This window comes from Pseudorca crassidens, chromosome 19 (assembly GCF_039906515.1).
Source record: "Pseudorca crassidens isolate mPseCra1 chromosome 19, mPseCra1.hap1, whole genome shotgun sequence".
In the NCBI taxonomy this organism is placed as follows: Eukaryota; Metazoa; Chordata; class Mammalia; order Artiodactyla; family Delphinidae; genus Pseudorca; species Pseudorca crassidens.
This window is the reverse complement of record NC_090314.1, coordinates 45,399,495-45,424,944: the sequence shown is the minus strand read 5'-3', so window position 1 is coordinate 45,424,944 and position 25,450 is coordinate 45,399,495. Positions and strand designations below refer to the sequence as shown.

General features: G+C 53.8%; 2 protein-coding genes across 5 annotated transcripts; one reads left to right on the top strand and one right to left on the bottom strand.

Moving 5' to 3' along the window:
- The first annotated feature begins 52 nt into the window (after positions 1-52).
- PLEKHH3 (pleckstrin homology, MyTH4 and FERM domain containing H3) lies at positions 53-8,821 on the top strand. 4 transcript variants are annotated; one of them, XR_010937316.1, is made up of 13 exons: positions 53-663; positions 2,679-2,734; positions 3,071-3,150; positions 3,249-3,440; positions 3,527-3,684; positions 3,796-3,916; positions 4,703-5,009; positions 5,594-5,801; positions 6,041-6,168; positions 6,466-6,598; positions 6,794-7,227; positions 7,532-7,723; positions 8,437-8,575. XR_010937316.1 is itself a non-coding variant. In XM_067714834.1 (13 exons), the coding sequence occupies exons 1-13, from the start codon at positions 502-504 to the stop codon at positions 8,608-8,610; spliced, it is 2,370 nt and encodes a 789-aa protein (XP_067570935.1). In that variant the 5' UTR covers positions 55-501; the 3' UTR covers positions 8,611-8,821. The 4 variants fall into 4 exon arrangements, 2 of the variants coding, with proteins under 2 accessions (XP_067570935.1, XP_067570934.1); XR_010937315.1 differs by having other exon boundaries at positions 6,041-6,177; XM_067714834.1 differs by having other exon boundaries at positions 55-663; positions 6,794-7,252; positions 8,437-8,821.
- An 883-nt stretch (positions 8,822-9,704) lies between these two features.
- On the bottom strand, positions 9,705-14,766 carry TUBG2 (tubulin gamma 2). The gene is made up of 11 exons (XM_067714839.1): positions 14,483-14,766; positions 14,079-14,191; positions 13,707-13,874; positions 13,339-13,407; positions 12,920-12,999; positions 12,392-12,518; positions 11,286-11,372; positions 11,037-11,186; positions 10,469-10,621; positions 10,224-10,385; positions 9,705-10,100 (listed from the first exon to the last, which is right to left on the bottom strand). The coding sequence occupies exons 1-11, from the start codon at positions 14,529-14,531 to the stop codon at positions 9,903-9,905; spliced, it is 1,356 nt and encodes a 451-aa protein (XP_067570940.1). The 5' UTR covers positions 14,532-14,766; the 3' UTR covers positions 9,705-9,902.
- Positions 14,767-25,450: the final 10,684 nt, after the last annotated feature.

The following is a 25,450-nucleotide window of genomic DNA, read 5'->3' as shown; positions in this document are numbered from 1 at the left end:
AAAGAAGGGGGGGGGCCGAAGGGGAGGGGGTTGGGGAGGCGGGGTCCCGGCACTGTGCTCGCGCCCCTAGCGCGCCAGTCCCGGGGCTGCAGGGAGCGCAGCGCGCTCGGCCCGGGCCCCGGCCACCGGACGCCCTACCGGACACGACCCTCCCTGGAGCTTGGACAACTGCCCACCTCGGACACTGCACCGGACACTGCCCCCCACAGGGCTGGACACTACAACGGACACTACTTCCCAGCTCCGGACATTGCTCCCTCCTCCCCCACCCCCGCTTCCCCCCTCCCCCTCCGGGGGCCCAGACTCTGAGCCCCCCGCAGGCTCTAGCTAGCGACCCCTTGCATCCCAGAGCCAGACACCGCCTCCTCCCAGTCCCCCTCTCCCTTTCCCTCCTCCCTCCTCATCTTTCCCCCCGCTCGGGTCGGAGCCCCGCCAGTTTCTCCGACCCCCTGCAGCTCGGCCCCGGCTGCCCGCACCCCAATCCCCCGGCTGCTCGCCCGGATGCCTCTCCCCGGGGGATTGTGGTGGCTCCTCTGCTGCCGTCGAGGCTTTACTCTTCTGCACCGGGACTACGGGGACGGCGAGCTTAGCGGGGACGGGGACGAAGACGAGGACGAGGAGACCTTTGAGCTACGGACCCCGAGTCCAGCGGGCGGCGGGAGGGTAAGTCCCGGGGGGTTTGAAGCCTTGTCTCAATCCCTCTCACTACAACCGGCCGTCACGCCTGATCCTGCTCCAGACTCGAGCCAAGCGCCGTGCTCTTGCGGACTGGGGACTCGGGAGACGTTTTTGCCTGGGGGCCAGAAGCCCCCGAGAGGTCAAGCAGCAGCCCGCCTCGGGATGTGCCTGTGGGCCTCGCGCAGCACGCTGGGCGCTGTCCACCTGCTGGGGGCCCTGAGGCAGGGGAGGCGTCACGCCTGGCCCGACCTGGCCCAGCCTCTCCCTTCCCCGCTGGGCCCGCGTCCCATCCCGTCTCCTTCCGCCTCCGCCAGCGCCGAGGAATGTGGCGAGGCCGGCTGGGCGGCTCGGACACCTGGGTCCGCTCCGCTTCCAATTCATGAGCACTGAGCGCTGGGCCCAGATGCGGGAGTTTCCGCCGCGGGGACCTGGGCAAGGGGAAGCAGGCATCCTCAGACTGGGGTCCGTGGCGGGGACACCATGGAGAGGGAGTTGGGGGCCACAACTCTCCGAGGACCCCTCATCATTACCCTGACACTCAGGGCCTCCCTGGTGAGGCTCCTGGGGAATCCCTGAGGGAATGGTGAGGGACACTCGGCTCCCGGGTTTTGTCGAATCTCCCCGTGGCGAAACTGAGGCTCTATCGGTGTGGGAGACCATCATCCCCTGACGTCCCCTCTCTGATGCCCCTGCACGCCAGCAAGCAAACTTCGGGCAACCAGACTCGCGTGTGCTGTGGCCTGGGTCAGGCTCCCTTCCCCCGCTCAGGGGTCCCCAGCAGGCCCGGTGGCTCAGTGCCCGGGTGGGGCGGGCTGCGCCGCTGGGGCCGGCGCCAGCACCTGGCGGAGGCGGAGGGCGGATAAATATAGAGGGGGGGCGGGGAGGGAGGGAATCAGGGGACTGCGATTAGGGGAGCTGGTCTAAGAGAGGGGTCAGCACCTGCCCTTATGGTGGTGTGGCTGAGAGCCCCTCTCAGAGCCTCCAGAAGATAAGAGGATCTGTGCCCCCGAAGGCACAGGACCCAGGCGTCCCCAAGGTTCCAGCCTGAGCAGGGTCGGCTTTGTGAACCACTGCCATTGCCTCCCTCATGCTCCACCTCCACCACCGCCCCCCTCCTCGGAGCTTGGGGACAGGTGTCCCTGGCCCCCTTCCCCCACCTCCCCCTCCTGACTTTAGCTGCCTGGATGCAATGGGACCATGGCACAGTTCCCGCCTGACCTGGCTCCTGGCAGGGTTTTAGGCCTTTCTTAGACCCCAGTCTACAGTAGGAGTTCCAGGGCACAGGGAGTGTGGTAGGGGGAGGGCAAGATCCGGGACTTTACCTCCCAAGGAGAGTATTCTTCAGCCTGGCCTGAGCCCCAGCAAAAGGACAGCGTCTTTACTTCCTACTGAGTTTCAGGGGTCCCTGTGGGAGGGTATAAGAAGCTCTTGGAGAAAGCCCTATACCGAAAGGGTCCCTCTTCCCTTCCTTCACCTCCGTGCCTACTGCCTGCCTGCCAGCCTGAGCGCCCGCCAGCCAATGAAGGGAGGTGAGGAGGAGGGGGTGACTTCGACTGCCAGAGCAAGAAAGGACTTCATCCACCTCTCCCTCTTCACAGATGGGAACCTAAGGCCCAAAGACTCGAACGGGCTTGCCAGGGTTCCTCAGCAAGTTTGCAGATCCGAGTTAGCGGTTGAGCCGGTATTAGAACCCAGGTCTCCTGACTCTCTGCCCAGTGCTTTTTCTACTCTACCCCAACACCTGATTGCCTCTTTAAAGAGTCACAGAGACCAGGCGAGAGTCTTGGCTTTTTAGCTTGGGCTGTTCTGTAGAGACTGGTGGAAGGGGCTAGCCCAGTGGCTTCATTCAGCTCGCTCGGTCATAGTCACAGTCACAGTCACAGTCACCATCCCACTCCTTGATTCCCCAATCCTCTGAGCAGGACTGTCCTGGGCCAGAAGCCACTGGCATCCTGGGAGGAGGGTTCTTAGCCTGAGGGCCGCCCTGCCTGTTTCCCCAGGGCCCCCTGGATGTGACGCTGACTCAGCCTGTGAGGAGCGGTCCAGTCTCAGACAGGTGAACTCAGCCCCTGCGTCCCATGGTCTGGGACCCCCATGTTCACCGGCTTCCCTCCCGCGGTTGTGCAATAAGGGAAAGGCCTTACGCCGGACGCTGTGGTTTGGCCGGGGTCCCGGGGGGCGGTCCGGCTGGGGGCGCGGGGAGGAAGGGGGGGTTCAGGCTATTTCTGGTGCGAGGTCAGAACGGCCCAGCAGTTCCCACAGCCTGGGGGAGGGGTGCCCAGCCCGGGGAGTAGGCACCCCTCGCTGTCTGGGGAGCCCTTAGAGAGGAGCCTCCTGGAGGCGGGGTGCAGGACCGGCAGGCTTGCCCAAACCTCGCTCCCTTCTTGCCCAGGCTGCAAAGCTGGGAGGAGACACGGAGCCTCATCCCGGAGAAGGGGCCGTCAGAAGACGACCCAGACGTCGTCGTGAAAGGTGGGGATCCACCTCATGCGCTCTATAGGCCCCAATCCCAATCCTCCACGGGATAATGTCTTCTCCTGCCGATCCCCTTTCCCTCTTTCTCCCCGCAGGTTGGCTGTACCGCGAGCCCCGCGGAGGAGGGGCGCGGCCCTGGTTGCCCCCGCGCCGAGCCTGGTTCGTGCTCACCCGGGACTCCTTGGACCAGTTCAGCAGCAGCGGGAAGGGGGCGCGGCGCCTCGGGAGCCTCGTGCTCACCAGCCTGTGCTCGGTGACCGGCCCTGAGCGCAGGCCCAAGGAGACCGGTGAGACCTCATGGGGAGTCTCCTACCTCCCTCGGTAGCTGCCCCAGCCAGCCCTGATTGACCTCCGCGGCCTCTCTTTCCCCCAGGTCTGTGGTCAGTGACCGTGTCTGGCCGGAAGCATAGCGTCCGGCTCTGCTCGCCCCGCCAGGCTGAGGCAGAGCGCTGGGGGGTGGCGCTGCGCGAAGTGATAGCCTCTAAGGCGCCGCTGGAGACCCCCACCCAGCTGCTGCTCAGGGACATTCAGGTGCGAGGGAGGGAACTCCATGGACAAAGAGGAGGGTGGTGGACCCATAAACTTTCTGGGTTCATGGTGAGCCCCCTTCTCCATCACTTTGATCATTTCCATGGCCTCTAGGAGAGTTATGGGGACCCGGAAGCTGTGGCCCTTATTTACAGACGGAACCCAATTCTGAGGCACACTAGTGGGGCCCTGTATGCCCCACTCCTGCCCCTGCCCTACGGAGTCAGTGCCCCAGGTGAGTGTTGCCATGGCCCAAGTCCCTTGGATGGGGAATCTGAATGCCTCACCTGATAGGGATCTAGGAGTCCTCAGGGGGCCTACCCAGCCCCTCATTTTTCAAAGGATGAAGATGAAACCAGAAGCTGAGCAGACTGGTACCCAAGGTAGAGGGGGAGGAAAGCCAGCACAGAAAGTAAAGGCTCCCTTTGACCACCTTCTCTGGATCTCATTCTGACTATTGATGTTCCTTCATGAGTTTTTTACACTCTCTATTTTGTTCTTTCATTATACTCTCAACACCATGGCATACTGCCTTTACAAGTGGTGGAAAAGCCACCACCTTGGGAGAATGTGCTGACCTCATTTAGTTATACTTCTCCCCAAAAGGGAATAGTGACAGGCCCAGGTCCTCAAGCTAGAGGATTAAGGGGAGCTGGGAGAAGAACCCTGGTTTTCTGACTCGCGGTCCAACCTGTTTTCTGGCCCATGGTGATAGCTGTCGGTACAATTACAGAATCTGAAGGTTGACCCTGTGTCCTTATAGTCCATCCATCCAAGCTACTAACTCAAAGTGCAGCCTTAGGGGATCTGGAGGGGGAGATTCCCGGGAGGCAGGGGTTGAATTTGGCTCTGTGGGGACGATTGCTTTCCCTTCACTCTTCCTGTCCTTCGCACTCTCCCCTCCTTGCCACCCCTGTCCCCTTACACTCCCTCTGACCTTCCCCTGGTTCACACCTTCCTCCCAGGGCCCAGCTCTGTGTCCCCTCTCCAAACCGTCCCTCCGCCCCCGCCGTCCCCGCAGGTCCGGGCTACGCTCCCTTGCGCGAGGAGGCGGTGCGGCTGTTCCTGGCGCTGCAGGCCCTGGAGGGGGCGCGGCGCCCCGGGCCCCTGATGCAGGGTGTGCTCCAGACCTGCCGGGACCTGCCTGCGCTCCGAGATGAGCTCTTCCTGCAGCTGGCTAAGCAGACCTCGGGCCCCGCAGGCCCCCCCGGGCCTCCAGCCACCCAAGACCCCGCGGCCCTGCGGTACTGGCAGCTCCTCACTTGCATGAGCTGTACCTTCCGGCCTGGTGGGCCTGTACGGGGGCACCTCCTGGGGCATCTGGAGAGGTGAGAGGGGAGGCGTGGGGGTAAGGCCAAGGCAAGGGAGCTAAGGGGCTGGAAAAGAATGGCAGGTCTTTCCAAAGAGTTTGGCAGATGGAGAACTTGGACCCAGACAAGGGAAGGGACTTGCCCCAAGGTCAGGGCTCTGCTAACATGCATAGTGCCTTTGTGGGAATTACAAGATCATACACCACTTGCGGGCAGAGGAATTACAAAAAGCCTCCCGCTTTGGGCAGCAGAATTATTAAAGGCTGTTTTTCTCGGAGCTGATGCAGTCCAGCGCCAGGGCTTTTAGGTTGGAAAGAGGAATGCGGCTGGAGTTTGGATTTCAACCCAAAGGAGGGTCATGGAAACTTTGGAAAGTGGGAGGAGGCAGTAAGGAGAAAGCTGCCAGGGGCCTTAGAAAGTAATTCTGCTCCATACAGAGCATCAGGGTAGATTCAGAAGAGCTGGCCACGCTGCCTTCAAGGAACTTAGAGTTGGAGGGGAGGGAATCGGCGAGGCGAAGTAAACTATAAAGTAAGAAGGCAATAGGGTGGAGGTGAAGGAAAGCCCTTGGAGCACTGACTCTCCAGTTCTCCCTAACCCAGGACTGAGCAGGCGCTTCCGGACTCGGAACTGGCGGAATATGCGCGCTTCATACGAAAAGCGCTGGGCCGGACGCGCGGCCGGGAGCTGGTGCCCTCGCTGGCAGAGATTTCCGCGCTGAGCCGACGGCAGGAATTGTTGTGCACCGTGCACTGTCCGGGGGGTGGTGCCTGCCCTGTGGCCATAGACTCCCACACCACGGCGGGAGAGGTAAGACCACAGAGAAAACCCCTGAAACCTCAGCCTTCCTCCCAGCTTCCCACGCCTGACTCTCCTGGTGCCTGGGCCTTAGGGTTTGCCCGAGTCTGAGAGTCATCAGTTGGGTAACGGCTGTGTGTGGCGGGACTAAGAGACCTGAAAGACCCCTCCAGTTGGACCCCTCCAGAAGTACTGGCAAGACCCTTGCGCGGTCTGGGTCTGACTTTCCTCTTATGTTCTCACTCCTCCAGGTTGCTCGAGAGCTGGTGGGGCGGCTGGGCTTGACCCGGAGCCGCAATGCATTCGCGCTGTACGAGCAGCGAGGGCCCCAGGAGCGAGCCCTGGCCGGGGGGACTCTCGTGGCCGACGTGCTCACCAGGTTTGAGAAGTAAATGTCCAGCCCCAGCCCTGCTCTCCGTTAGCCTATTCGCCTCTCGGCTTCGGTCAATCCCTAAGCAAACGTTTACCGAGCGCCTGCCACTTGCCCGGCACAATTTCACTGGTTCACAGACGGATTTTTGTCCGCCGGCGGTTTGCAGTCTGGCTTCAAGGCTTGCCTCCTCTGTCCATTCCGCCCGGGCCCCGCCCCAAACATCTGGCCCCGCCTTTTTCCCCTGGGCCCGCGCCTTGGGGGCCCCTGCTTCCCGGACACATCGCGGCGTTCTTTATTCTGCAGCTTGGCGGTGGAGGAAGCCGGGCTGGAGGACCCGCCGGACTCCGGATGGAGACTGTGTCTGCGTCTTCACGGACCTCTGCACCCTGAGGGACTGTCCTCAGACGGTCACGAACTGCCCTTCCTCTTTGAGCAGGTGAGGATCTCTGGCATTCACGCCCAGCGAAGACCCGCGAGCCTGAACCCTTCCGTTTCTGGGCCATCGCATTTCGTCGTTATGGCAACCGCGGGGGAGGCGGTGCTCGAACCCAGACCTCAGGTTCCACACCCCTAGGTGTCTTCGAGACGGTACCCCGCCGCTCCCGCGCTGATGACCCCTGCCTCCCCGTAGGCTCAAGCTCTGCTGCTGCGCGGCCGTCCGTCCCCGCCCGACGACACGCTGCGCGCCCAGGCGGCGCTGCGCCTGCGGAGCCTGCACCGAGACTTCTCCCCGCGGGCGCCTCTGCCGCGCCTGGACCGCTTGCTGCCCACCCCGGCCCCGCCGCGTGAAGACCCTCTCCACCCGGTGCCCAGGCCTCCCCGCTCCGCCGCCCTGCTGGCCGGGGCAATCTGGAGTCCGGCCCTGGCCAAGAGGCGGGCGGAGCGGGCCCGGCGCGGCGGGGCCGGCCGCACGGCGGGAAGCGTGGCCCGCGAGGGAGGAGGTGGCGCCGGCACAGCGGCTGCTGTGCTGGGAGGCTGGAAGCGGCTACGGGGCATGGGCCGAGCTGAGGCCATGGCTGCCTACCTGGCTCTGGCGGCGCAGTGTCCAGGGTTCGGCGCTGCTCGGTATGACGTTCTGGAGCTGAGCACGGTGAGGGGGAGAAGGGAGAGGGGGACTCTGGCGGCCCGAGCCCCACACCTTTGCCCCAGAGCCATAGGCCCCCATTGTGGGTCACTTCACTCCCTACACCCAGCACAGCTGCCCATTCTCAAACCCCAGGAGTCACTGGCCCTGGGGCCCTCACCTCTGTGGAGCTGTGGATTATAGGGGGGGGACCAGGAAACTTCTTGCTCACAGCCATCTCCCCACACCAAAAATAATGCTGCAGGGTCCCCTCCTTCCACCCTGACTCTGCCTGTCTGTCCGCAGGAGCCTGGTGGGGGCGCTCCACAGAAGCTATGCCTGGGCCTGGGAGCCAAGGCCATGTCCCTCTCCCGACCGGGTGAGACCCAGCCCGTTCACAGTGTCAGCTATGGCCGTGTGGCCGCCTGCCAACTAATGGGCCCCCACACTCTGGCATTGAGGGTGGGAGAGAGCCAGCTCCTCCTGCAGAGTCCCCAGGTGAGTGGGAAGAGGGTGTAGAAGGAGGAAGGAAGGGAAAGGATGTCAAGAAACATTAAGCATTGAGCATGGGCCAGGTACAGCTCTAGACCCTGGGGATCCAACAGTGATCAAAGACAAACTAAAGGAGCTTACATCAGAGCCAGCGATCAGACACTAAAGGAATCAAAGACTTTTTTTCTTTTTTTTTTTTCTAATTTTTTTGGCCACACCAGGTGGCAGGCGGGATCTTAGTTCCCTGACCAGGGATGGAACCCAGGCCCCCTGCAGTGGAAGTGTGGAGTCTCAGCCACTGGATAGCCAGGGAAGTCCCCTCAAAGACTACTTAAAACAGTGACAAATGCTATGAAGGAAAGGGTAGTGAGACAGGAGGTGATTGGAGGGGGCCATAGCATTAGGTAGGACGGTCAGGAAAAGATACGCAACAACAGTGACACTTAAGCTATTAGCCAAAGGAAGATCTGCGGGCACAGCATTCCAGGTAGAGGGACTTGCAAGTGCAAAGGCCCTGAGTTGAGAATAACCTTAGGATATTATAGGAGCAGAAAGAAGCAAGTATGGTTGGCACATTGTGAGTGAGGGAGAGTGATGATGAGGAAGGAAAGATTGTAGGGGGCAGCTCATGTAAGGCCTTGGGAAGGAGCCTGGGTGGAGGTTAAGAAAAAGGAGAACCCAGTGGCCCCTTGTGTACTCTGACCTCTGCCCTCCCTTAGGTGGAAGAGATCATGCAGCTGGTGAATGCCTACTTGGCCAACCCCTCCCCTGCGAGGCCCAGCAGTAGTCCTCCTCCATGCCAAGACCTGCCAGACACCTCCCCTCCCAGCCAGCACCCGGGCCTGGACGAGCCCCAGGGACAGTCTGGCTGTTTGGGGCAGCTGCAGGACTGAGCTTGCCAAGAGGTCACGACCTCCCTCTTGCCTCCATCCTGGACTTGGACTGCTCTGCGATTTCAGGGAACCATGGACCCTTTTGGCCCTGCAGGGACAGGGCACACCCCACACCCAAGGGCTGCAATGGGTGCAGACAATTTTCTAGTTTGTTTCTTAATTTATTTGTAGAAGAGAAGACACACACACAAAAATTCCTTATTTACACAAACCTTCGCTGCTGTGGGAGTGTTGTCAGTGGGACAAGGTGGAGCCCCAGAGCTCAGAGCTCCACCTCCGGGGATGCCCACACTCTGGGCTTTTACCAGCACTGAGGGGAGTCTGAACACCGCAGGGCTCCACCCTCCGTGACCTTCTGGATTTCACCTCCTCCTGGCCCGTAGGCTGCCCTAGGGTGGTGGGGGGGGGCAGGCAAGAGGACAGTTTTGGAAGCTGGCAATCACCCTTCTTCCACCGAGTGGCATAGGGGTGGCCTCTTGGCATCCCTGAGGCCCGAGGACAGTGAGTCATCAGGACTGACACTACCCAGTCCTACCCTGGTGTCCAGCTTCTGGGTCTTGGTTGGGTCCATCTTTAATGTGCCCACTGCTTTGGGACTGGAACGGAAGAAGCTTGGGGCAGGATCAGACCCAAGAGCTTCTCTGGCACAGATAAAGAATTTATCAGGATGGGCTCAGCCCTACTTTTATCAGATTGGGCTGAATTAGATCGACTCCTGAGGATCTAATCGCCTTGTGCCTGGGAATAGAGTCTTGGCTTTCCTGACCCGCTCAGAATGCTGCAGGCCGTCCTTCAGTAGCCTCTGCCCTGAGTGGAGGAGGCTGGGGCACTATGGGCAATACTGATCCACCCTGGGGCAGGAGCTTAGGCACTGAGGAGACAGCAGGCATCAGTAATCCTCTATAGTCTTGAGAGTAGGACTGGCTCCAGAGCAGCTTGGTTCTAGGTAAGGGATGCTCATGGAAACAGCGGACACACAAAGACCGGGACTCAGCTAGAGCAGGTAAAGGCCACCCTACCGACATATGCCTGGGAACTGTGGGGCACCAGGGAGATACTTTTATCGTCCCCCATATTCACAGACCAAGCCTGACTCTACTCACAGTGCAGCTTTATTACTTTATTAGAGCTAAATAAGCATATCAAGGGCCAGGCATGGAAGGGAGGAAGCAGGGCCGACTCCTGGGCTGAAGAAGAACCTAGAAAGGTTGTTGGTGAGGGGAATTTGGACCAGAGGGACCAGGCATGATGGGGGCTGTGCTTACTGTCCAGCGGGTGCAGTGGGGAGGAAGTCACTGCTCCTGGGTGCCCCAGGAGATGTAGTCTGGCCGCGTGGCTGCATGGTACTCGTCAATGAGCTCCTGCACGACCTCCCTGGACCTGTCCAGCTCGTCAAAGTTCTCCTTGAAGATGTCCTCCTTGCGGAACTGCTCCAGGAAGGCCTCCCGCTTCCGCAGCTTGTCATACTGCTGGCAGGAACTTTCAAAGAGCTGCAAGAGATGGAAATCTCCAGGAGCCAGTGCAAGATAAGGGGTTGGAATGGATCTGGGGGAGAATGAGGAAGGTGGCTAGTGGAAGAGAGTGGCCAAAGAAGACCAGGAGGCTAGGCTCACCGAGGAGATGCTGGTGTGGTTGGCCATCATGAGCCCGCTGACCCTGTGGGCAGAAGGCAGGTAGGGCGACTTTCTGGACAGGGCCACCTGGATGCTGGCTGGGCCCCAGGGGATGAAGTTGGCCAACTTCCGTTCCCGGATCCTCTGCAGGCTCTTGTGCACCTGGGGTGGGCACAGGAGTGGTGGTGGTAGCCTCTCCTCTACCCCTGTGGGCTCTGGGGGTAGAACGAAGGGGCCTCACCTACCTGGGTGGGGTCCACCTCCCCCTGGATGATGTTGAGGATGGCGATGTAGCAGTGGTTGGTCTGGCGATCCCGGCCCGTGGACACCATCACGTTCTTGGGCTGCAGGAGCCTCCTCATGACATCCAGGACCGTGGTCTTCCTCACGCTGGCCACCTGAGGGGACAGTGGCCACAGGGCAGGCCAGCACTCAGGGCACAGTCGAGAAACGCATGGACAGAGAGCAGCAGGCAACACACGTCCCCGTCAGACGCGGGGTAGTTTGGCCTCTGTGGGGAGTGTCCTTAGATTCAGGTCCACACTGAGCCTCTGCTGTGGGATCAGGGATCTCAGTCCTCCCGAGCTCAGCAAACCCATACCCTTGTGCAGCAGCATCAGCAGACCCCGTACAGCCCGGGCCCTGCAGGGAGCCCCAGGCAGAGGGAAGAGGAGAGCCAGTCAGCCAGGAGGTCGCCCAGCCTGTGCCAGTCCCTGAGCGCAGGGCCTCTGGGGGCTGCACGGGGCAGCTCCGGGTGCAGCAGGAAAAGAGAAAGGCAAGTCAGGGCCTGCTGGGCCTGCGGGCTGCTCTTACCGACTGGTCTGTGGTGAGGGGTGTGTAGCCGGTCATGAGGAAGTGGAGCCGTGGTGTGGGAATGAGCGAGGCGATGAGGCCGATGAGGTCGTTGTTCATGTAGCCGGGGTAGCGCAGGGTGGTGGTGCTGGCCGACATGATGGTGGACACCTGGGGACGGGGTGCTGTGTCAAGGGCCTTGTCCTGGGAGGCCTCCCTTCCCCCGATGGCGGGGTTCCAGTCCAAAGGAGTCTAGGAGTGAGGGCTCACCAGCTGGTTGATCTGAGAGAAGGATGGGTTCTGGATGTGCAGGCGGTCTGTGGCAATCCGGTTCAGGGCTGTGTTGTCCAGCACCACCTGGGGGGACAGAAGAGGGTCACGGCACCTTTTTGAGGAGAAAGGGGGCAGAGAAATAAGTTATTTGCTTAGTCCGCCTCTAAACTCCAAAACTAGGAAGAAGTCCAAAACTAGGAAGTAGGTGTGCTAATTTAAAGGGCATGTACTGTCTCTGGGGCATCAGGAGACACGTTTCTACCACCCAGTGCATTAAACAAATATTTAATTGTCCAACATGTGCCAGGCATGGTGCCTAGAGAAACTATGGAGAGTAAAACAGGCATGGTCTTCCCCCTCACCACATCTATAGTCTAGAGGAGGGAGACCGACATTAAATATAAAACAACAGAAAAGTATAGTTATAGCCTGAAATATGCACAAAGGAATTTGACCTTGTCTGGGTGGTCAGGGAAGGTTTTGCTAAGAAAGTAACCCTTGGGCTGAGAATGTAAGCATGAGTAGGCATTAAACAGGCTAAGTGGAGCGGCTTCCCTGGTTGCGCAGTGGTCAAGAATCCGCCTGCCAATGCAGGAGACAAAGGTTCGAGCCCTGGTCCGGGAAGATCCCACATGCCGTGAAACAACTAAGCCCGTGAGCCACAGCTACAGAGCCTGTGTGCCACAACTACTGAAGCTCGCGCACCTAGAGCCTGTGCTCTGCAACAAGAGAAGCCACCGCAATGAGAAGCCCACACACCACAACAAAGAGTAGCCCCGCTCGCTGCAACTTGAGAAAGCCCGTGCGCAGCAATGAAGGCTCAACGCAGCCAAAAATAAAATAAATTAGTTAATTAATTAAAAAAAGAAAAACAGGCTAAGTGGAGACACGTGGGGGCGTGTTATTCACTTTGCTGAGAGTCTTGCTGCCTAAAGGGACTATAAGAAACTTGGGATCAGGTCCTTATTTCATAATTTGGTCCACCAGGTATGGCTTTGTTGGTCCTCTGTTCTCTGGGCAAGGGCTTGGGAAGGGCAGGGTGTAGATGTCTCTCTGGTTTGGGGAGGTTGACCAAAGCCCCCACTCCCTCCTCGCATGCTCACCACACAGTCTGCATTCTGGGTCAGCCTTTTGAGCGTGAGCAGTGAGTTGTAGGGCTGGACCACCACATCACTCATCTCATCCTGGTTGGGAAACACTGAGTATGTCTGCACCAGCTTCTTGGGGTACCTGGGGGTAAGGAAGAGGGAAAGGGGAAGATGACATAGTGAATTGGAAGGACTCTCATCACTGCCCATCTCTATCTTCTCTAGGGATAACAGGGGCCATTCCTTTCCAAGTGCCACCAATGTCTTATACAAAAGGGGTGAGGGCAGAACCGAGTCTTCAGAGCCTAGAAGCCAAAAAAGATAAGCCTAAGGCATCAAACCTCATAGGTCCCCTTCTCCCCCTAGGCAAACCCCCCACCTGGGAGTTACTGCTTCCAAGATGTTCCCTGGGTGGCTCTGTTCCTACCTATGACTCAAAGGTGGTAGTGGCAGGCCTTCCAGTCCGAAAGAAAAAAGCGATAAAAAGGAAAGACATTACCCAGGGAAACAGGGCTAATGCCCTCTCCCCAAACACAGGCTTACCTGTCATTCAGTCGCTCTAAGAGGTAGGAACCCAGGCCAGAACCAGTTCCCCCGGCGATGGAATGACACAGCACGAAGCCCTGCAAGGGAGGGATGGAGAGGCAGCCTCCAGGGACCTGGCAGAGAGGCTTCAGGCTTGTGTCATTCCCCATTCCCAGCACGCTAATGTGTCAAGGCTTCCTCTATGTCCATCCAGACTGAGGCTCCTTGAGAAGGAAGGAGCTGATGCCATCCAGATTGGGATCTCCTTGAGGACAAGGACCGTACCTTATTTACCTCACTATCTCACATCTGATACTCAATGGAAGAGTTTTGAATTGAATTGCCCCCATCACACATCTGATCAGGCTACCTCCTGACCTTTCCCCAGCACTTTTCAGCTTCCTCCCCACCCCCACCCCCCAGGGGGGCAGCCTCACCTCTAGGCTGTCACTTCCATCTGCTTCTCGGTCTATGATGTCAAAGATGTCTTCATGGATTTTCTCACCCTGTATAGACACATGAGGAGGGAGGATGAGGATGAAATTTCTGGAAAGCATCTCTTTTCAGCACCAATAATTCTACTGTCGGACACTGCTGCCACCTCAAACAGAGGGCTATGTCCCTCCCCCAAGAAATGCTACTTTGCAGATGGTTTGCACAGTTTACATCAACCTCTCTCTGGCTGTCCCTCTTATCAGGGTAATACCCTTGTCTCTTGTCAGTGTGGTCAAATTCCCAGACTGCTTGGGCCTGCCTTGCCCCAGGAAGGGAACATCAAGAATCTCTGGGGTGGCCACCTGGATACCTGGGAGAATCCGCTGGCCCAGTTGTTGCCAGCTCCTCCTCCATGCTCTGACAGGTAGATGTTCTCTGGGTTGTAGAGCTTGGCATAGGGGGAATTGAGGATGGAATGGATCACCCGCGGCTCCAGGTCCAGCAGCACCGCCCTGGGGATGTAGTGCTCATCGTCTGCCTGTCAAGGAGAGTCCAGGATCGGGCCCAATAAGCTCGGGCCCACCCACTCCTCCAGTCCTCCCAACTCTGGCTCCTGCCTGCCCTCCCTCTTCAAGCCAGCCGCCCTGGCTCCTCTGCCCAGCGGGTTTCCAGTACCAAGCCACTGCCCTTCCCTTCAGGCCCCCTGGGCCACTACCGGCCCTGGCCAAGTCGCTGGGGGCACCTGGTAGAAAAAGACGTCCTTGCGGTCAGTGCCTTCGGTGGCGAACTCCTCCACGATGCCCTCGGGGCTGATACCATGCTCGGCGCACAGCTGTTTCCAGAACTCGAACCCAACTGGGGGGAGAGGAGAGACGCCTGGATCTGCTAGAGCCGTAAGGCCTCAGGAGCCCAGGGTGAGGCTCAGAGGCTGTCACTCTCAGAGGGTGGGCCCAAGAGTCTGGGAGCCGTGACAGCCGGGGGCTGGAGGCAGGGCTCTCGGTCTGGGGTCCGGGGCTTGGTTCATCATGCGCAGTAGGGCAGGGGGTTCATGGAAAGGAAAGCGGGGGCTGGAGGATGCGAAGCACTCGGGTGGGACCCGAAGGGGCAGAACCGGAGACTGGCTGGGCCCGGCGATCGTTCGCTCACTCTGGTTGCCGCACTGGCCCAGTTGCAGGGTGATGATCTCCCGGGGCATTGCTTTTCAGACGAGGGCGCGCCAGCCCGTCCGGGCCCAGCGGGAGTCACGGCAGGGACTAATGCCTGGCAGCTGGACGCGCAGGACGTGGGGAGCGCGCGCTCTCTTCGGCTTTTGACGCGGATGCTCGGTCTGCGCGTGTGCAGTGCGGGCCTCCCCTCGGCCGGCGGCCGCGGAGCCCAACCTGGGCATCTTCTCCCCCACTGCAGTTGCAGCTGGAATTCCGCACAGGCGCAGAGTGAGGCCACGCCCCTCCTGCCCACCCACCCCAGCTCCGCGTCTGCGTAGTGAGACTTGCCAGGCCGCGGGGTAGCGACTGGGTGTGGGGGAGGGGAGGGGAGGGGAGGGGCGATTCAGGTGTCTGGAGTCAGCCGCGCTTCACAGGTAGGTGAGTGGTTCTGCCCTCTCTGCTAGGTAGAGGGGCTGGATTCAAGCCAATTTTCTTCTTTTAAATTTCTATTTTTAAATTAAAGGTACCTAACAAAATTTACCATTTTAACCATTTTAAACTACAATTCTGTGGGATTAAGTACATACACATTCTGCAACTGTCACCACCATTCATCTCCAGAACTGTCACCTTCCCAAGCTGAAACTGTACCCCTTGAACAGTAACCCCGCCCCCATCGCCATTCTACTTTCTGTCTCTACGAATTTGACTACTCTAAGTAACTCATATAAGTGGAATCACACCGTTTTGTCCTTTTGTGTCTGTCTAATTTCATTTAGCATAATGTCATCAAGGTTAGTCCATGTTACAGAATATATCAGAATTTTATTCCTTGTTAAGGCTGTATAATATTCTGTTGTATGCATATACCACATTTTGTGTTTAATCCATCCATCCATGGACACTGGAGTTGCTTCCACCTATTAGCTATTGTGAATAATGCTGCTATGAACATGAGTGTACAAATATCTGTTTGACTGCCTACTTTCAGTTCTTCTGGGTATATGCCCAGAAGCGGAATTGCTGGATCATAGGATAATTCTGTTTACTTTTTTTGAGGAATTGCTATACCATTTTCCACAGTGGGTGCACCATTTTACATTCCCACCAGCAATGCACAAGAGTTCCAAATTCTCCACATCCTTGCCAACACTTGTTACTTAAAAAAGAAAAAAGTAGACATCTTAGTGAATGTGAAGTGGTATCTCATTGTGGTTTCTATTTTATTTTAAATTAAAAAATGTTAAACATACAAGCATGATTTTGTATTTTTACTATATATTTTTTTGTTTTGAAATTTTACATAAATGGTACCAGAGTGTGATATCCTTTTGTAACCTGGTTTTCCCACCCTACATTAGATTTTGTGATTTAGCCATGTTGACACATGTAGATTTATTTCATTCCTTTTAACTGCTTCAAAGTATTTCATTGGATGAATAAAACCAGTCTATTCTATTTCCATACAGGGCCAGTTAGATTGTCTCCACTATTCTCTCTTACATCAAGTGAGTACAGGACTCGTCCACTTGTGAATGTGAAGGAAAATATCTCTACCAAGGAGATAGCAGCTTCAACTTTACAAGGTTTGGCATATTTTTTCCTAGATGGTTGTACCAATTTACACTTTTACTAGCAACATAATTCTCATTTCTCTATACTCAGTTCCACACGCGTTATCAGATCTTAATTTTTGTCAATCCCACAGATGCTTAATGGGATCTCATGGTTGTAACTTCCAGTTATGATCACAAGTAAAGTCGATTCCATTTTCTTTTGTAACTGACCTTCTGGAATTGCCTGTTCATTTCCTTTGCCCATTTTGTTTTTCTATTGAGCTGTTTCTCTTAGACATTTTAAGATATTGTACGAATTTCTTCTCGGTTGTATGGGTTGCAAATATTATGGGGTCTATGGCTTGTCTTTACACTTTGCGTGTGATGTCTTTTGCCTTAGAGACGACTTTCATTTTAATGTAGACAAAGTTATCCATCTCTTCATTTACATTTTGCACGTTTTAGACCTTGTTAAAGGAACTGTCCCTTCTCCCACTATTATAAAGCTGTCCTTCTGTGTTTTCTTCCCAAAGCCCCATAGTAGTTGTGCTTGTTTCCTGTAGGTCTTTAGTGCATCTGGAACCTATTTGGAGGCCTGCTGTAAGATAGGGATCTACTTTATCTTTTCCATATGGATGGCCAATTGTCTCTGAACCAATTATGGCAGCGTCGGTGCAGTCCGCCCTCACCCCCACCCCAAACTTCCAAGCACCCGCTCCGACCTGGGCCGGCTTCTGGCCGCTCTTCCGCTCAGTTGGGCTGTCGGTCTGTCCCCGTCTGGCGAGCTTTCTCTGGGAGCCGTTGCAGAGGCGCTGGTGAAAGCACCACGGCCAAGAGTCATGCTCAGACGAGGTGTTTTTCTTGGTTTCTTTGTTGTTGTTGTTGTTGTTTTCTCTCTCTTTCTTTTTTCAAAAGAGAACTCGGCCGCCATCCAGCTCTGGCCGCCAAGAATCTTCAGGGCTTCGTTAGAAGGCTCTGGCTTGCCCCACGCCTGCCCCCTCCTGGGCTCAGTTTCCCTCCCCTCACCCCACCGGGCCTCCCCGCCCGCTCCCTCCAGCTCCCGCCGGTATGTCGGAAGAGCTCGAGCGACCTCCTGGAGGATCTGCAGCCCAGCCTTTTCAGGGAGGATCTGGCCGCTCCCTTTGAAGTTTGAGGGTGGGGTCGGAGCTCCTCCTTCAGCCCCGTAGCTCCCCTCCCCCGACAGATCCTCTCCTTGGGGCCGCCTGTCTTCAGAGGCTTAGCCAGGCCCCTCTCCGAGTCTGCCCAGGTGAAGTGGAAGGCTTCTGAGGTGGGAGTGAACTTGCCAGCCCTCCCCTCCTTGTGCCTCTGGAACGGCTGTTTGCTTCCTTTAAAATAATAAGCTGAAAGCAGTTTATGAACACTTGTGAAACGCGAGACTTTAATTTCAGCCTTTTTTTTTGATTAATAACAGTGCCTTGCTCCTCCTTCTAGTCTCCCAGAAGTGGGAAAGCTTCCTTCAAATCTTAGTTTATAGGCAAACAGGTTAGAACGTGTGAATTTCTCTGAGTTGGAGAAGTTGCAGTGTAAGTTTTCTCTAAGAAGCCATCTCTGACTAGCTAGAGGCTCCTGCAAGTCTGTAGACATGGGTTGGAAACTGAGATGCTTGTGTGCATTAGCAGAGCTGAACATAAATCCTCCGTTATTAGCAGGCTGTGCTTTCCATTTCTGCTGAGAACTGACCTGGCAATCTGGGTTAAATGAGATGATGCATGCGCACTTCGCACAGTGTCTGACATAGTCAATGCTCAACAAATATTAGCCGCTGCTATTATCACGAGTTGCAACTGGAACTCAGGTATAGCTCGGCGGCTGCTGCCACAGATAAAGATCTTATTCAGAGTAAAAACAAAATGAGTGATTGCTTTAAATACATTTGAAAAAATTAAAACCTAATTACTGTGTGATGATCCTACAGATTCAGTTTCAGATCTGACTTCTGTTGAGGTTGAACAGAAGGCCCAGGTTCATGGTCCTTCTCATAGGGTCTCAAGTTCATTACCCATGGCTTGATTATTGAGTGTTGAGTTTAATTTGCTTGGCTCCGTATTCTCTAATCCAGGTTATGATAATGTAATGGGGATGTGGCATTCCTTTGTTTGAGGCCTTGGTTTGTGTCTGATAATAAATGTAGCATTTGTCAACTAACAAGTTTGTATATGTCCTAAGCATTTATTGAACATTCCAGGTTGAATAAGACATAATCTTGACTTTTTTTTTTTTTTTGCCTCACCTTGCGGCATGAGGGATCTTAGTTCCCCGACCAGGGATTGAACCTGGGCCCTCGGCAGTGAAAGCGCGGGGTCCTAACCACTGGACCATCAGGGAATTCCCAATAAGACATTATTTTGGATATACCTTCATCTCTGGCCTTTCCTGGATGCCTGGCCCGTAGTATGCCAGGAGCATGGGTATCTTGGGAAGTAAGGAGGCAGAGGTGTGAGGTTTGGAAATGAGGGTGTGTTTCAGGGGCTGGGAGATTTCGGGTCTTGGGACTGGGATCCTAGGACCCCAGGGACTTTAACTTTCAAAACGAAGCCAAGGAAAAAAATTAAACAATGAAGGCAGAGAGCTGAAGCTCTTTCTGTGAAAGGAGTTATGCTAAATTCATATTTGGTTATGAAATAGAATAAAACTGGGTATTTTGTTCTGTATCGTTTTCTCAAGGAATAGGGAAAAGAAAATAAGCCTGAAGGTCATCCTATTTGCCAATTATTTGCTCATTCTTTTATTATGCACCTATAATACGCAGGGCACGCTAATATGAACTGGGGAAATAGAGGTAACAGACCCAAGCACTCATGAACTTGTGGAGGAGATAAACTCACAGCAAGGTTGATATGTAGACAGTGCAGAGTTGGGGGCTTAACTTGAGGGCAGAGGCAGGGAGAGGCCAGAGAACTGGCGAAGACTTTTTGGAGGAGGTGGTACCTGGCCTATCTTGAATGTCTGGTAGGAATTAGGCAGGTGGAGAAAGTGGGGGTGGGGGAGTGGGGGGGTGGATACAAATCAATAAGAAGAAAACAAACACTCAGAAAAAAATGGATGAAAGGAATAGATGGTTCATGATAAGTAAAAAATATATAAACAGATGCTCAGTCTCACTACTAATCAGAAAAACACACATTTAGGGACTTCCCTGGTGGCACATTGGTTAAGAATCCTCCCTGGTCCGGGGAGGGTCTGGGAAGATCCCACATGCCGCAGAGCAACTAAGCCCATGCGCCACAACTACTGAGCCTATGCTCTAGAGCCCGCGAGCCACAACTACTGAGCCCACGCACTGCAACTACTGAAGCCCACGTGCCTAGAGCCCGTGCTCTGCAACAAGAGAAGCCACCGTAATGAGAAGCCCGCGCACCGCAACAAAGAGTAGCCCCCACTCGCTGCAACTAGAGAAAGCCTGCACGCAGCAACAAAGACCCAACACAGCCAAAAAATAAATAAATAAAAAAATTTACTAAAAAAACCCCACACATTTAAGGCAAAAAACTATATGAGCAAAAATTTTAAAGATTGACAATATCTAGTGTTGATGAAGATTCTGAGAAATGGGTGCTTTTATACACTATTTCTATACACTATTAGTGGTAGTATAAATGGATACATTCTGGAGGTAAACTGGCAGAATGATCGATATGTCCATCAATAGAGGTATAGTTAAATAAACTACTCTTAGCCCTACTAAGGAATATAAAGGAGCCATTTGTAAGAAAGATAAGGTAGGGACTTCCCTGGTGGTCCAGTGGGTAAGACTCCACGCTTCCAATGCAGGGGGCCTGGGATCGATCCCTGGTCCGGGAACTAGATCACACATGCATGCCACAACGAAGAAGCCCACATGCCACAACTAAGAAGCCCACATGCCGCAACTAAAGATCCCACACGCCCGCCGCAACGAAGATCCCTCGTGTACAACTAAGACCCGGCGCAGCCAAAAGAAACAAATATTAAAAAAAAAAAAGAAAGATAAGGTAGAGCTGTCATTGGTGTGGAAAGGTGGCCAACCATGGCAGCTGACAAAAACAAGTTACAGAACAATATGCTCGGTCTCATTCCTTATGACAAATCAGAAACAAAAGTATTTTTTGAGTGCATGTGGAAGGAAAAAAAGGTGTGTGTGTGTGTGTGTTTGTGTGTGTATGCGTGTGTTGAGGGAGTTTATGGTGTGGAAGAAACAGCATATGTACCGTCCAGATGTGGGAGATGGCATGTTGAGTTTAGGGGGAACGAGGGAAATTTCATGTAGTGAACTGGAGAAGTCAGCAGGCACTAGACCTGGATGCTCCTTGAGGACTAGGAAGCCACTGAAGGATCCTGAACAGGGCTGGGACAGACTCAGATTTGCCTTTTAGAAAGATGCTTCTGGTATCAGCGAGACAGGCATGGAGTGGAGCAAGAGGCAAGGTTACCAGCCAGGCCTGAAATGAGGAGGGCCCTGCCCAAGGGACAGAGTTTAGAGATACTGAGTGGAGAGAATCTAGAGCAGTTCAAGATGACTGAACGTGTCATGGGGGTAAGGGAGAGGGAAGACTCTGAGTGGACAGATTTCAGTCTTGGGATGTTGGGTGAAGGTAGGGCCATGTACTGAGACACAGGGAATTCAGGAGGAGTGCGTTTGCACAGGTTGAGTTTGAGAGGCCTGAAGAATATCCAGATGGAAGTCAGGGGCCAGTACGCAACAGGGAATACACAGGCCTAGAGCTAAGGAGCAATGTCTAGGTGGAGAGTCGGCTGTACCCAAGTGGCAGTTAAAGCCATAGGCCCGAATAGGGTCACTCAGGGAGACTGCATGGTGTGGGATGGTCCTAGCTTGGAAGAGGACTGGAATAGAACCTGATAGAATACAACACCTAAGGGGTAGGAAGACTGTATTGCAAAGAAAAATGAAGGAGCAAGCAAAAAGGCAGAAGAAAAACGAGTGCATATCAGTGAGGTTTGATTGCCTACCCTCTTCATTCCTGGCAGAGCCCTGATTTTGTTCTGCATTCCACCTTTCCTCCAAGCAGCAGTAAATCCTGATTAATCCAAGCCAACTCTGGTTATCACAGTGTCCTTGCCAGCAACTGATTTAGGAAGTGACATGTGATGCAATTTAGGTCAGTGAGATGTAAGGAAAGACTTCTGGGGTCTTCTGGGGAATGTCTCCTCACTGGATAAAAATAGATAGGAAGAGGGAATTCCCTGGAGGTCCAGTGGTTAGCTTTTGGCACTTTCACTGCTGAGGCCCGAGTTCAATCCCTGGTGGGGGAACTAAGATCCTGCAAGGTGCGAGGCGTGGCCAAAAAGAAAAGAAAGGAAGAGACACACTCTCTTCTTCCACTGCATGTTGGGGGGCTTCCCTGGTGGTGCAGTGGTTAAGAATCTACTTGCCAATGCAGGGGACACGGTTCGAGCCCTGGTCCGGGAAGATCCCACATACCGCAGAGCAGCTAAGCCCGTGCTCCACAACTACTGAGCCTGCACTCTAGAGCCTGTGAGCCACAACTGGTGAGCCCTCGTGCCACAACTACTGAAGCCTGCGCGCCTAGAGCCCGTGCTCCGCAAGAGAAGCCCCCACTCGCCACAACTAGAGAAAGCCCGCGTGCAGCAATGAAGACACAACGCAGCCAAAAATAAATAAATTAAAATAAATAAATTTAAAAAAAGAACACAGGTTTGAGCCCTGCTCCGGGAAAATTCCATATGCCACGGAGCAACTAAGCCCGTGCACCACAACTACTGACCTGCGCTCTAGAGCCCGCGAGCCACAACTACTGAAGCCCACGCACCTAGAGCCTGTGCTCCCAACAAGAGAAACCAATGCAATGAGAAGTCCACGCACAGCGACGAAGAGTAGCCCCCGCTCAACTAGAGAAAACCCGCGTGCACAGCAGTGAAGACCCAATGCAGCCAAAAATAAGTCAATAAAATAAATAAATTTATTTTAAAAATTGCATGTTGGCACCTGGAACTGCAACAGTCTTCTTTTAACTGTGCAGAGAGCATCTTGAGGATAAGCCATCGTGCTGAGGGTGGTAGAGCAGAAAGATGGAAGGCACCTGGGTCCCTGATGAGGCAGCCCTGGAGCTGCCTCATATCTGGGCCTCTTAAAATGTGGGATATTTCCTTACAGTTTAAATCTTAAAAAAAAATTTTTTTTTTACTTGCAGCTGGAGGCATGGCCATAGAGAAGGATACTGCAGAAGCCTAGGAAGGAGAAGTTTCCGAGTAGGAAATGATTTGACATCTGAGGCTGCAGGGAGATGGAGTAATATGGAGATAGAAAAGAGTCCTTCTAGTGTGGGGGAACACTGGTGACTTTGGTGAGGATAGTGACCCTGGGCTACGAGAATAAAAACTAGATTGCAGAAGGTTACTTACCCTTATACATAGTTGGCACTAATGAATCCTAAAATTAAGACATGAATGAAAGATAAGGAGGTGGGCAGGGAGTATAGACTTTAAAACAGGGGCCTTCATCTGGGGCTCACTGATCCCCTCCAAGGGGTCTATGAATAGAATTCAGGGGAATCCATGAACTTGGATGAGAAGAAAATTACATTTTGATTTTTCACTCACCTCTAATTAAAATTTAGCCTCCCCTTCCATTATAACTGTAGGCATCACATTTCACGAGTATTAGCAGTGACTGTGACTTTGTCGCCTGTAAAAATCACAGCTATTTTTAGATCACATGACAGTTGATGCAGATGTTGCAAAGTATTGTTTATAATCATAACTGCTTGCGAATATGGGAGCTATTAGACTCACTTCAAGATCTTATGTATTTATTTTCTTTTTAAAAATATTTATTTATTTATTTATTTGGCTGCGTCGAGTCTCAGTTGCAGCATGTGGGATCTCCGTCGCCATGTGCCGGATCTTTCAGTTGTGGCATGCAGGATCTTTAGTTGTGGCATGCTAACTCTTAGTTGCAGCATGTGGGATCTAGTTCACTGACCAGGGATCGAACCCGGGCCCCCTGCATTGGGAGCTCAGAGTCTTAGCCACTGGACCACCACACACGTCCCAGTATCTCATTATTTAATGCATTCATGGATGACAGAAAAATAAAATGAAAGCAGCACATGTATTACTGTGTCACAAATTTTAATCTATTGTAACAACTGTATTTCAATATAATTGGTTTCCATGGTAATTCTATGTGTATTGTTTTTTTTGTTTTGTTTTGTTTTGTTTTGTTTTGTTGTTTTTTGCAGTATGCAGGCCTCTCACTGTTGTGGCCTCTCCCGTTGTGGAGCACAGGCTCCGGACGCACAGGCTCAGCAGCCATGGCTCACGGGCCTAGCCGCTCCGCGGCATGTGGGATCTTCCCGGACCGGGGCACGAACCCGTGTCCCCTGCATCGGCAGGCGGACTCTCAACCACTGCGCCACCAGGGAAGCCCTGTTTTGTTTTTGATTATGAAATTTGTGATTTTATTTCTAGGAATTGGGTTCATAGTTTTCATAAAATTCTTAAAGCCAGAAAAGGTTAACAAACCCTTGAATCAAAATATGCTATTCACCATTCTCTAGAAATGCCCATCTTCCTGCAGCTGATTTCTTGCTCTCTATTATTCTTACTCTGTTCCATCTCTGCCAGTTGGAATCTTATCAGTTTTTCGAGGCCCTTCTCAAAGGCTACTTCCTCCATGGAACCTTTCCTAATGTGATCTCTTCCTCCCTTAAATATCTAAATCTTTTTGTTTGTAACTCTTTGGGGGACAATTAGTATATTTTCCCTCACTTCTACTATTCTTTATGCTTGTTATTTCCCCTTCCAGATTATGAATATCTTTTTTTTTACATCTTTATTGGAGTATAATTGCTTTACAATAGTGTGTTAGTTTCTGCTTTATAACAAAGTGAATCAGTTATACGTACACATATGTTCCCATATCTCTTCCTTCTTGCATCTCCCTCCCTCCCACCCTCCCTATCCCCTATGTGTATTGTTGTATGCATTCAGAAATCTACCAGACTGCCAAAAGCATCCGTGGTGTGAAAAAGTTTAAGAATTCCAGCTTTAAAGGGGAAAAGAGAGAAAGGGAGACTTTTACAGAGGAGGTGGGAATGTAGCGTCTGGGGAACACTGCTGTTTAGAACATGGGAGAAGCTTGCAAAAGCCTCCGTATTTCAACATCATGTTGAAATACTGAAGGGACAGAGAGGATTCTAAGAACCAAGTCCCTGAGGAGACTGGAGCTATTGGGACGCAGGGCTCAGGTGGAGGCATTAACTACAGGAAGGAAACTTTTCCCACAATGAAAGGGAGGAAAGGATGAGTGTGGATAAAAATAAGTGTTTTAGTGGGGTGGGAGTGGGGGGCAGGAAGTTGAGGGGGATTCTGCCTGATGGCTTCTATTTTCACTGTCAAGTAGGAGTGAAGTTATCTGCTTCGAGTGAGAGTGAGAGGGGAGGTGACAAAGGTTGGGAGCAGAAGAGAGGGCTGACAAGGACAAGTAGAAGGACTCCCAGCCCAGGGGCTGGAGAAGGTTGGGGCAGTTAGGGACCATCAGGATGTCAAGGCAATAGTCTGCGGTGGGGGGGGAATGCTGCCTCGGGCAGTGTTCAGCTGCCCAAATGTGGGTGTCAGAGGCAGATCAGTGAGAGCCAGGGCTGGGTTTTACCAGGAGGGTGAGGTAAAGATCTGGGGAATAAAGGAGGGATGGATCAGATTATCCAGACTGCCTGGACAAGAATGTAACGCTAGGAAGGGGCTGATTGCTTGGGAGAGGGAAATCAACATTAGAAAGAAGAATGGGACAAAGGGAATGAGAAGGTGGAGGTGCAGGAAGCTGTGGTGCAAGAGTGAGACAGTCAAGTTTGAAGTTAAGGAGTAGTTTGTGGGATGGCAAGTGCTGAGGTCTGTCCATAGTGTGGGTGACAAGTAGAGAAGTGGTAAAGGGCATTGGAGGTGAGGAGGTCAGGGAACAGCCAGTACAGTCAGGACCATCCATATGATGGTGAGGCTTGGAGTGGAGAGGAAAGTCTGGAGAATGTGGAAGAATGATTTGGAAGTAGGTAGGTCTTTGGAGCAAGCAGTAGAAGAGTGTGGTGGTGGATAACAGGTGCCTCAAAGGAGGAGGAGGGGTGCTTCCCTGGTGGCGCAGTGGTTAAGAATCCGCCTGCCAATGCAGGGGACATGGGTTTGAGCCCTGGTCCGCGAAGATCCCACATGCCACGGAGCAACTAAGTCCATGTGCCACAACTACTGAGACTGTGCTCTAGAGCCCGCGAGCCACAACTACTGAGCCCACATGCTGCAACTACTGAAGCCTGCATGCCTAGAGCCCGTGCTCTGCAACCAGAGAAGCTGCCACAATGAGAAGCCCGCACACCGCATCGAAGAGTAGCCCCCACTCGCTGCAACTAGAGAAAGCCTGCGTGCAGCAACGAAGACCCAACACA

What these genes read in the sequence shown, in the direction of transcription:
- PLEKHH3 (XM_067714833.1), top strand. Translation starts at nt 502, where the DNA reads ATGCCTCTCCCCGGGGGATTGTGGTGGCTCCTCTGCTGCCGTCGAGGC. An exon ending in GCGCAGGCCCAAGGAGACCG is followed by an intron (nt 3,441 to 3,526) that starts GTGAGACCTCAT and finishes TCTTTCCCCCAG; the next exon opens with GTCTGTGGTCAGTGACCGTG. An exon ending in CCCACACCACGGCGGGAGAG is followed by an intron (nt 5,802 to 6,040) that starts GTAAGACCACAG and finishes TCACTCCTCCAG; the next exon opens with GTTGCTCGAGAGCTGGTGGG.
- TUBG2 (XM_067714839.1), bottom strand. Translation starts at nt 14,531, where the DNA reads ATGCCCCGGGAGATCATCACCCTGCAACTGGGCCAGTGCGGCAACCAG. An exon ending in AGGACGTCTTTTTCTACCAG is followed by an intron (nt 13,875 to 14,078) that starts GTGCCCCCAGCG and finishes TCTCCTTGACAG; the next exon opens with GCAGACGATGAGCACTACAT. An exon ending in GGGCCAGCGGATTCTCCCAG is followed by an intron (nt 13,408 to 13,706) that starts GTATCCAGGTGG and finishes GTGTCTATACAG; the next exon opens with GGTGAGAAAATCCATGAAGA.